This window comes from Perkinsus marinus (genome assembly GCF_000006405.1).
Source record: "Perkinsus marinus ATCC 50983 genomic scaffold scf_1104296934320, whole genome shotgun sequence".
Classification (NCBI taxonomy): Eukaryota; Perkinsozoa; order Perkinsida; family Perkinsidae; genus Perkinsus; species Perkinsus marinus.
Genome location: NW_003214849.1, coordinates 5,629 through 17,649, shown reverse-complemented (window position 1 = coordinate 17,649; position 12,021 = coordinate 5,629). Strand labels below are relative to the sequence as shown.

At 44.7% G+C, this 12,021-nt stretch overlaps 2 protein-coding genes across 2 annotated transcripts in view; one reads left to right on the top strand and one right to left on the bottom strand.

The window, feature by feature from the left end:
* Pmar_PMAR020319 (hypothetical protein) overlaps positions 1–43 on the top strand; it is a gene marked incomplete at both ends in the record, with an annotated part of 518 nt that extends 475 nt beyond the window's left edge. Inside the window, one exon of the mRNA XM_002784949.1 lies at positions 1–43. This exon is cut by the window's left edge and continues 4 nt beyond it. Within this exon, the coding sequence (XP_002784995.1) occupies positions 1–43 (43 nt within the window).
* A 10,861-nt stretch (positions 44–10,904) lies between these two features.
* Pmar_PMAR020318 (hypothetical protein) overlaps positions 10,905–12,021 on the bottom strand; it is a gene marked incomplete at both ends in the record, with an annotated part of 4,147 nt that continues 3,030 nt past the window's right edge. Inside the window, 2 exons of the mRNA XM_002784948.1 lie at positions 10,905–11,019; positions 11,346–11,458. Coding sequence (XP_002784994.1) covers positions 10,905–11,019; positions 11,346–11,458 — 228 coding nt within the window. The remainder of the gene's footprint in view (positions 11,020–11,345; positions 11,459–12,021) is intronic.

Genomic DNA, 12,021 nt, shown 5'->3' with positions numbered 1-12,021 from the left:
AATTATATCCAGTCTAGCGTTATCTCAATGGGCGAATCACTAATAAGAGTCTCACCGTGAGACTCTCACGCGCCTCATTCTGGATCTATGCCGCAATTGTTTTTCAAATGAATTCACGGTTGAGTTGTTGGCCGGTACTTCCGGCCGGCAGTTTCCCAGATGGGTCAGCTGTGAGTTTCGATTCTGGGGTCGTATTTTCTCTCATCAAATGCAATTTGACGAACAAATTTGATAGCATATCGGGTCATGAAATATAGCGTGTACCTCGAAGTATAACATACTCACTGAGTATTACTCAGAATTGAACCATCTCAGTAGTGTTGAGATGGTTCAGTTCTGAGTCAGTACAAGACCTGTGCGGGTGAATCTATTTCACGGAGTCTGCTTGGCCGCGGGACCTTTGCCTGGGTCCGACTCCTACACTGAGCTATGCCCCAGTTCAGCTGATGAAGCCACTGATCGATTGAGCTAAGCCAGCTGTATCACTACTGATAACTATTATGTTACCATTGATCTATTAATCTAGGTTTTCTGCTGCGTCCTTCGTGTTCTCGCCAGCACTGCGTGCGACTATTCGTAACGGAAGCTTTTGAGTTTTAGGCTAGAACTTTTCGAACATCGAACACCATCTTTTAGAACATCGAACCATCGTCACGAACATCATTGGGGAGCGTGGACGGAATTTAACCGTCAATGTTAATACTTGCTGAACTTCGGTGTGTCCAATATCTTGTTCATGGCGATTCTGATACAATACAAGTATACACCTAGATTCGGTGAACCATAAAGAATTGGAGTGTGGATTCCACACTGTGGAAGGAATGTGAGGTCAATGTCTATAATTGCTGAACTTTGGTCAACTCTGGCTCCAGTGATCCTCTAGTTATGCTAACTATTCACACTCAACCAGGGGAGTTCTGGTAGAGTTAGTCGACTAAGTGGCGTGGAGAGGACCGAAGACTTGCAGAGCTCCCCCCTGAAGCTTCGGTCACGGGACACATGCCCGACTAAGTGGTGTCGTATCAACGACTCACATCTCACACGGGGCTGTCCCGTCGCCCAGTCTACTAAAAAACTGTCAGTTACCAATAACTTTCCTTCAGAATCCTCAGAGTACTGAAGCACCTACGAGCGACCGAGCTCGCTCGCCCGTCGAATCACTTTCTCTGGAGTTGACCCTAGCCTCTGGCGAGACTTTCCATGTCTGCAATATCATATCCGTAGCGATTCTGATACAATACAAGTATACATCTATATTTTATGAACTATATAGTGGAACGTGCAAAGAATGTAAGGTCAAATTGAATGTAAAGGACACCCAAACGGAATCAACATCCCGGCACCGCTGAACAAATCAACACGACGTTCGCACGAAATTTCCATTTTGTCACTAACACATGTGGTTGACCATGTGCATACTTTCCCCTTACACTGCATTTGTGTGAAATTAGCACGTAGCATAATGCAATTGATACTCCAAATACTGGGCAGTTAACAAACTATAGGGTTGATTCCCCACGCGATTGAAGATCTGCTGATGAACCAAGGGCTCGTGAACTCAAAGACGGCCTAGGCTCACTATACGGTGTATCGAATTAGCTATATCAGCTTCCCGAGCTCCGATCAGTAGAATCGAAGATAGCGTCGGGAGATTGCGAATTTTCAAGTTACTAGCTCATTCTGTAACACAAGCCGCGATAATCTGCGATGCACCACCTTCTGAAGTTCAGAATCTGAACCCCTTCGGACTACAATCCGACGGGTGACAGGAGTATAGGTTCGATTGTTCGGCTCTCATCCTGCAGCAGAACAAGTATGTATCGTGCAGTCTTCCTGGCATCGTGGAGCTATTACCTATGATCCCTCTGGTCCTGGTCGTGTTTGGATTCAGTTTGAGGACGATGATTCCCCGGAGTCTGTATGTCTATCAGACGTTACGTGGCGCCGGCCTGATATCTCTGGTTCTTTTTCTCCATCGTTATCCCCCGGGCGCTAAGGAGAGCCTGATGGGACTGACTCATCATCGTCTGATCCGATTATCTATGATAAGTCTGAACCCTAGTCAAACTCTATGATGAGTTTGATTGATATGAGATTTAGAGTCCTGTATGATATAGTTCCTCCTCAAACGACGACGACCTGTGCGGCGATGGTTCAAGGGTACAGTGCGTGATATGCGTGCCTCGGGTCCGGTTGACGTTGAATGGGATGATGAGTTCGGTAAGATCGAGACTCTTGATTTCTGGGCCTGTCGACATAGATCGGTGTTATGAGATTTGCTCCTTTTCACCGAGTATTATCGTTTCAAGCTTATAACCTTCAAGCTTATAGTATGGTAGATTTTGCACAGCCTGTGCGAAACAGGTATCACCACTGGCTTGTGCATGCGTACGGATGCTCAACCTAGAACCGAAGTTTGGTTCAACCGAACATGCGGGTTCGGTGCAATCTGTTCTTGCTAAGTGTCGAGAATTCCGTAGCCATCTTGGCTCAAGTTCGAGTCGTGTGTTAAACCCTCGTTAATCCTATCAAAGAGCGGACGCATGATGGAATGAGCAGAAGAAGTTCCTGTGTTTCTTCTAGCATTTGCGCACAAAACTTGTGCGAAGCGCTCTGCCTCATCAATAGGAGTAACAATGAATTTGTGACGTCTTGTATGGTAAGAAAAAAGCTTTGCGGCGTGGTGTAATTCTTTCCTTACAGTTCTGTCATAAACTTCGCTCGAGTTCAACCATTCCCATATCTCCGGGAGTTGTCTACCCCAAGTCTACCAACTTAGTCATATGAGAATGATACCCTGCAATTTATTTCAAGTGGTGCTGATTATTGGCCTCCTTATTAAGCCCCAACTAGCGGAGGTGGCTGCCCTTGGCAAGTACGCTGGATGGGATAGTGACAATCGCTTCTTTTGCATTATAACTGTGAAGAGCTCGTCTGAAATGCAAATTACGGCCGACGTTGAGTTGGTCAGGGGGAGTAATCGGGGCGAGTGCGTCAACTGCCACTTCATCTACGGCTTATCGAAAGTGTTCGGCAAGACTAATGGAAGTGAGAACAATGTCGATCTACTTAGCCAAGTTGATCTTATTGCTCCGACGGGAGATCCCACCACAGAATGTCTGAATAAACTAGCGGAAGCTATCGGTGTGGGTGATCATTGTCGCTGGAATGCATACCCGTATAATGGTAGAATGGTTCTTGACGGTTGCGGTTCACACTGGAGCATAGCTCATGTTAACTAAGATATCTTGAGTCCGTAGGCGCTGCTTCAGTTGTCGCTTATTCAGACGAGGGTTCATGATTGATCCTGTCTACTTTTCTCTTTTGTTTAGTCATAAGTTAGGAGTCATTATTAAATTTTATGAGTCATAACATTTGAAAATGAGTCATTATCAGATTTATTTAGAAATAGTCACTTATGTGATTACAAGATATGTCTGTGACGCGTCCGATATTCGAGGAGTCCGTATTCTCGCAGCTCGTTACGTTTCGAGAGTCCTACGTACTTCAGGGGTTTTATTTGGATCTTAGTCTTCGGTGTATCCCGTCACTATTACTTCGATATGAATACGAGTCCAAGTAGAGAAAGCGATGTTGGGTTGCACGCGGGTCCGTCGTGCCGGGCGTGGAGATGCCACTAGCAGTGGCCCACTACGACGATCTGAAGGAGGAGAGTTGGCGCCTCAGGGCGCTATCACTCGGCCGTTTCTGCTCCTCACGCAAGTGGTACAGATATCCGTGGCAGTAGTGAGATTATCTCACTGAGATAGCCTCTGTTTTATAGCCCCCCTCAATGGGACGTGGAGTTGCCGATGAAGAACTCTCTGCGGGCGACAGCGATCATCGCTGAGCGATGGAATTGACTCTGATGCCGAACCGAGAACTAGACGTGAATACCTATTTTGAAGCAGATCAGATCATAAGTCTTCTTCTCGTCGCAGGAAGAGAACGTTCTGCAGATGCTTATACGATCACCGTGAATAGCAGCAGCGACGAGAGTCAGGTGTGTGGCGAATCTCTTTTCGGGAGTAAAATTGTGTGGAGGGTGAATTTATCACACTCTTGGTACGACTATGGTTTTGACAGGGCTTTCAAACGACGCTGACAGTATCAGCTGGTAAGAATGCGATGAAGAGTCGAGCGATTCTGATGGCAGTACCAGTACAATACAATGACAGTCAGACACTGTCTGACAGACAGAAGCATGTCGCAATTGCTTTTCGATGGAGCCTCGTTAAAGAATGCTGAGTGGCAAAGTGGAGAACGAAGTTCAAGTTCACCTGGGAGTGAAGGTTAGTATGTGGCAATGTTGAAGTCCAGAGGACCTCTGGCAGACGTTATTGAGGCTCAATAATTGAGCTCTCATCCCTGATATTACTCAAATTAAGATCGCCCGAAGTATGGTGACATAACGGGGTACATCAGGGAAGAAGATGGCCTTAAGGACAAGCGAGATACTATTTTTTTATTTGCACAGTGGAACATGCGCAACATGTACATGTACTGAGTTCAGATATCGGCTGGACGCTGCCGTAACGTTTCTGAGAACATTTTTGATCATAACAGGAGTCCTGTTACAGGACTGTGTTTGGTATTTTGAGATTGATTATTAATCATGATTTACCGTTAATCAATGATTAACGGTAAATCGGGTAAACTGAAGCAGCTTAAACTTGCTTTTCCAAACACAAGAAGGTGCTTGTAACTGCAAGGTATGCTTAGCTCGATAACATATGCTTAGGATAACAGCTATTGCTTGGAATAAACCGATTCCGCTCCTCACGTGAAATGATCTCATAAGGGCACTTAAGACGGTCTAAAAGGTCTAAATTAGACCCTTTTGGTCCTTCGAACCTTAACGTCAAGTAGCTACGGACGCTGGGAAGGGTACCTTGCGGCACCTCACGCTCTCCACCTTGCCGATTCTTCATCCCTTCGCTCCACTCGAAGTCACAGCTCAATGTGGCTTTTCCGTGGGTTACTCGACTGAGTCGAGTCGACTCGATCCTTCTTGACTATTTCTGTCGAGTTGGGTTCTCTTAGAGATCCTATTGTGTTACATTTTCACAGGTTAGTGCGTGCTCAACTTGGGCACGGGCATCTGCGTGTGAGACGAGCCTCGATGCGGCTCGGCGCTCGCTCGCTGAGCGACCGACCGACGAGCGAGCGCGGTCTCCTATATTTCTCTCAGACGAGCGGCGAGATTCGCCGAGACTCGCTCGGAAAAATTCTCCGAGAACTTCTCATAAAGCGCGCTCTTTCTACCCACGTAATTGGTTATCAACTAATTTGAATAAGCTGATTTGTTATCAAGGATAGTCGTTTCTTTGCTGATACAATCTCTGCACGAGATATCATCTCTCAGAGATGGAAAGATTCAAGTTGAAGGGGTTTCAACGCAGGCACTAGGATTCCGAGTTTCCGAGGGACGATCTTATTAACTTGGTAGTAGTTCTGGTCTAACAGAAGTCGAACTCGTCCGATGGATAAATTAATCGCAGAGAGACTGCTCATCTCAGTCTTCGAACTGTAGATGCAGAGTCCATTATTGTGATCTGATAATCAGATCCTGCCAGGATCATCCTGGTCACCTCCTCACGGAGCTCTTCTCGAAAGCATTGGTGGTTTGAATTATCAACACTGATTCAAGAGTATTTGGCTTCAGCTCTGTTTTACGCATACCAAGCTGATCTCGTGCACGACTGAAATGCTCTCGCACGAGCTAGTAGCGAGAGTAAAGAATTGCGCACAGATAGCTGCTTCTGATGACAGCGGGAATGTACTCTTAGCTTTCTCTCAAAATCCATCATACGTCATGACAACACAGGGTGAGATATCGCTTAAGCTCGAGTTCCACCCTCTTCTGCAACTGCTCCTCGAAGGCAGCATAATGCTGCCAGCATTCCCCAATGGGGAATCCCCATGAACCTGGGTAGCTTTTCATCACCGAAAAAGTTGCCCACACAGCTGTCCTCTAGGTAAATCTCCTCCGCGGTCAAGTCGGTAACATCGGCATAGCATCCACCAGAATCAATATGTTGTCTTACAGAACGTGAATCCTCTTCACCCTCGTCATTGGTTATTATAGACCACTCATTGAGTTACTGGATTAATATTGACCTACTGAGCATGTTACGGATCTCGACCTTCCCGTGGTCGCCGAATGACTCGCGATAAGCTTGGACATATCTAAGGTTGTCTACCCTCTCAAACCTCAGCTTCGAATGCAGCATAGCAGGCACTAAGCAGTCGGGAGCGTGCTATAACCTACGGGAAAGCATTGAAAGTAAACGAAATTTGCAGCACACAGCGAGATGAGTGGTCGAAGAATTCATAGCATTAATTGCTTAGTATAAACTATTAACAATGAGTATCATGTAGTCTGCATAATGTAGACCCGAAGTAACAACTCATAACCTAGTAGGATATATCAGTATCGTAGAGCTAGTATTGTTAATATGAGTCGTCTGGGAGGTCCAGGTTTGTTACGTCGTAACATACGGTCAGTACTCCTGGAGTACTGAACGACAGAGGAGGTATCATGATAGGCACTGCATGAATCACGAATTATATCCCCAGGCTGGACAATTACGAGATGGCTTATCCAGGGGTGTATAGCGAGGAAGGGACTAATTCGGCACCCCTCCAGAAACCCACAGAAAAGCTGCATATCTCAGCAATCTAGAGAAGCACATTGGGAAGCACTGGAAGAAATGATAATCGCATTGCGCGCAGCTCCCGAAGAAATGAAGAATACATCGTTTTGTAAGCCGTAAGGGTACGTCGCGTAGATGTTGTGAGGATGGAGATTGCTCGGAAATGAATCTGCGTCGTAGGATGTCCTTTGAAGCCATGGAATGGCCGGACCTGCTAGCTCACGTCGGGAGCGGTGAGCCAGTCATTCGTGCTGCCGGGAAATACGAGAACGGGAGAGGTAAGAGTAGGATCCTGCTTTTAGCGATGACTTGCTATGCAGTGTCGCACATGATGGTAATGTACTCGTTGGCTGTCAGTGTTCATGCTCGCTTGGACTCGTATGCCGCTCAATCTGGAGGAGCGTCTGGGATGCTCCATCGGGATGAAGCTGAGGTGGATTTCTCGGCCAAAGTCTCATTTGTTGCTATTCGGATGCCACTGAGATTACTAAACTCAGACAGGAATGGCATGCGTTCTAACCATGCATGCTGATCAAAGCTCCGTTCAGTTTTCTGAGTATGTCGATAAGCTTTGCTTGAAATCACGTATGGTTGGATTTCATATTGCAACAATATTATTGTTTTCGAAATGAGATTTCGAAAACCATAAACCACTTACCTAATGTCCATCTAATGTCTCTTTACGTTTCTTTTCTGTTCGCTATGCTGTCTTTTATGGCGCTGACACACGCGGTGTTGAAGGACGTTGGTCTCGGGACCAATCGTCCGTATTCGCCAAGAATGAGAGTGGATATGTAAATGTGGAACTTCTCAATTCACTTTTGCGTAATTGTAGGACTCATCTGAAGGTATGCTCTGTTTTATTCAAGGCGATGTGGTTATTGGCTTTGAGCCTATCATTCCCGAATTTGGATCCTCTACGTTTGAATGATGTCTTTCGCTCTTTGAAAGGTTCGGAGCCGTTGGCCATTGCTTTTTAGGCGATGGTATTGTGGAAGTTGAGGACTGCGTCTACGATCGTAATTTGGGCGCGGCAAATGGCGTTGATGATGCGGAGTTTTCGAGCTTCGTCGATCATGTTGGATTTAGGACGATCCGACTTGACACATCCGTACTTAGTGCCAACGCTGGAACTCATGGTACCAACAATCGCTTGGTACTACCAAGCGATTGTGGTGGATACTTGCTGCAATGGTTATTTGGTTACTGTGTTCGCGTTGGCTCTCCCCAAGCAACAAATATGCTGTACAGGTGATGTCTGTGTTGTTTATGATTATTTATGCTATTATCATCTGCAATGTTTATCGCATCCGTGGCTGGCCCATTCTGATAGTCATTGCTTTTTGTATTATTGGCAATGTATTTCAGGGTGTTGTTTCACGTGAGCTAAATACTTACTAATCTATGGTTTTTCGAAAACCATAGATTTCGAAATGATTTTCCCCAATGGATTTCGTATGATTTTCTGAGTTTTTTGAGTATATCACATCTTCGGAAGACGTGCGGACTATCCTTGCGGGTCACGTCGAGCGCGTCTTCAGGTTTCACTACGAATGTGACGGTCATGATGGCTGCCATCAGATGGCAAGTAGTGAGTTTACCCTACGTGTTGACTACTCGTATTTTGATTCCTAACATATAAATTATATCACGACAGCATGGTTTAATTACCCTTCCTCCCGAACAACGCAACACCACGGAGTGCATCTCTCAGAAACACATGCTCTCATCTCTCATCATATACGCTCTCAATTCGAGTCTCTTGAGTCCTTTCCATTTGCCGCTCCGTAACTCGCTTATTATACCGCCGTGCAAAGTTGAGCTCAGTTGACTTGTGAGACTGTCTCTCCCTCTCGGCAAATGTCGATGACAACACTAAAGGCTCTTCCGCATCGTAAGTAGGCCTGAATTATCGATATGCAAAGAATGATAACCGTAACCAACCTTAAGTCGGCTGAAGAAGCTCCTTGTCCCTCATCTGGAAGCTCAATGGCATCCCATAAGTCATTTGGTCGAGCCGTTTGCGAGTCTTCAATGTACCTGATAACCTACAAATTACATTCGCTGTATAATATAAACCAACGATTAAGTGAACAATAATCGTTCACGGCTGTGTAGAGAAACATATACATGATCAACAACCATGTGTTGGTAACAATGAAGGATTCTGAGGAATTTTTTGGAGGTTCTTATTAGTTTCTGTACGCTCCTACCCCAATTCGTATATTAACTCTTATGGTTAGTGTGGAAACTCCTGAGCTCAGCTGAGGGAAGCGCGCATATATTCCTCCAACACTGGATCAAGGTTGGTGAGTTATAGTGAACAGAACAATTAACAATATAGTTAGACATAAACCAACAGACAAAGTCAGGAACATTATCATACTAGGAGGCTTTTTTCTGCAAGGAAAGTCTTGTAAATGAATAAACCAACGCTCATCGCACGCAAGGCAAAGTCGGGAACATTCTCATACAAAAAAGTTACCATCCTAGTTTGTTGAACATCTGCTGCATATGTGGCGGCACTGGTGCTATAATGTCTATTTGATCCCCACCGAAAGAATGCATGGAAATCTGTCTAGAACACACCTGAAAGATATAGGGAAGGAACGGCCTTTCAGTGACAAGTGTACAATTCAACAACCATACTCAGCGTCGACTCATCTAGTTAGAGCACTATGAGCCTCATACTATGGCCAACTACATGTGTTGGTGACAGTATGGGAATTTCGAGGCAACCTTGAGAAATTCTTGGTATACCTCTTCCGAATTTTCATAATTAGCTTTGGAAATTCCTGAGCCCAGCTGAGGAAAGCGAACATATGTTCCTACTCCAACACTTGAGTTATAGTAACTACAGCTGATGTCCAAACTAATTTCAAAGAGGACTTAACGTTCTTATTGTATATCACAACTTCGGGAAGTTGAACTTCCACTCACCATGCGTTTGCATATAAGCTCCTCGCCGAACATTTCTTTGCGTTGCAACATGTGTTTTTCGGGATATGCATCGTTCCACCGAATCGCTTCTTTTGAGTATCTACACGCATTAATAAAAGTTGCTATGAGAATATTAGCTCACACGTCATCACCCACAATGGGCGTTCTCAGTCCGAATGCACAGTGTGCCTGCAACTGATCTCGCCTGCCCGTATACCTATTCCCATTCAATACTGAACCCGTGGTTACTGATTACTTACGGCTCCAATTTCACCAAGGTTATTCCTCCAGCGAAAGGAGAAAACTTGAGGATTTCCCACTTCGTTATAGCAGAAAGCTCAGCCGTGTGGAAAGATGCTGGTTTCACATGATGACCCCTGATGATGCAGACACCAGTGTGGAGGGGGAAGGGTGGAATATGCGCATGGTTAACCACATGTAGTAGTGACAATATAAAAGTTCTGCGGAAATTTTGGGAGATTATTATTGGTATCTGTACATTTCTACCCTAATTCGTATATGAACTTCTATACTTATTGAACACACTCCCTAATTCAGCTAAGGAAAGCGACCATATATTTCAGAGGAAAGGAAGTACATTGGCAGAGCTTATCTCGCCCTGTGGTCAAAACTCATTGGTATGATATAAGTAGACAATTTAAAAGGCTAAAACTGATCCCTTGAACCAATGTCCATCGATGCGAGTCTAACTAGGCCGTGTTGTCGGCGTTGGACTTTAAACTCACACACACACACATATTTCAACCCTGGCTGCCAGAGGTAGCTCACTGTCGTACCAACATTTCTCACCTGTGAATCAGAGGTATATTTATAGTCCCACTGAATTGCCGTGGACCGAGCTGCACTCGACCCCATACCAACACCCAGTAAATACGATTCCAGAATGATCTGACAAGTATCGTGGTATGCTAATCGGTAGAATTACTAGTCATTGGACTCAACATGTGAGGAAGGCATTCTTAAATCCACGCTGGAATCGTCTCATCTCGAGGACAGCGGAGCGGAGCGTTCCACGATGTTCCACGCAATAACACATAATTGGTACACACCGCATGAGTTGTGTGATCATATCCCCACTGATAATATGGATTTATATTTAAAACTTCAATGAGAGCCTGCCCAGTTGTGATGTGCCATTCTTATAACACAAGTATTGTTCCTTATCTATTTGTCCCCATTATTGCTTAGCTCACACAATTAGCTGTAGCCTCGTCGATAATAACAGTTTCTCTTACCCACCCCCTGATATTATTCCTGATGGGTTCTGAAGTGTCACACCAGTCCCACTCACCTAGCCCCGATACGATCCCGCGCCATAGTAGCCGCTGATTTATGTCGTGCTAAGAGCTGTACGCCAGCCGTAGCAGTGTCCAGTCGGTGAATGAGTATTGGCACTTCCGAACTAGAGGAAGATGTGAATGCACGCAGGTGACGTTGGAGACTGAGAATAATAGTGTTCAACACTTTTCTACTACACTACTTCAACACTACTTCAATACTACTTCAACACTATATGTTGAAGTAGGAATATATGTTTTCTTTCCTCAGCAGCTGAACTCAGGAGTTTTTTGTGACAAGATAGAAAATTCTGAGGAGATTTCGAACTCGTGTGTAAACTAGTGAGGAAATTACTAAGGGAAGCCAACGCAAATCCCGAAACTCAGCCTAGTGGTGCAACGACAATACACTGCAAACATTGTAGTAGCCCGTGAATAATGTGAGTCTCACCTATATTTAATCTTCGGACCATCCGTGACCGATAAACCCCATGGTTTGTTAATCGCTATAAAATCAGCATCTCTGTAGAGGACCGCATCTTCTAATCGACTCACACCCAGAGCCTACAGTGTGATCAACCAAACCGTTACGGAAAATAATGTTTTCAACTTAGCCTTCAATTTTCGAAAGTCAACTTTGAGTAATATCAACATGATAACAATATGAATCGATTGACACCAACGTTTTAGAAGCGTTACGTAGTCTATAGTCGTACTAGTCTCAAATTGAAGAACTTAGCCATCTCGGAAATCTACATATGCATACATATTCTTCCGTTCGCACTGTACGAAGCGACAGACACTGGAGTATTTTCAGGGCAATTTAATATTTCCCCCTGTTTTTTCAATAACTTTCCCACTTTTTTTCGGAAAATTTCCCGAATTTTCAACTTTTTACCGACTAAATTTATAAATTACTCGAAACTTCAATAGTATCGCTAAACTTAACGAAATAGCTTTTGGCCACAGGAGCGAGCGGAGCGTAGTTACAGGTCGCCTAGCACGCATATATACGTACACGTTTGAAAATACTGTACTGTAGTATATACAAATACATTGGAGTTTCACGATGACCCGTTCAACGTGAAGTGGCGTATTACTCCATGTAAATTATAGGACGTATATGT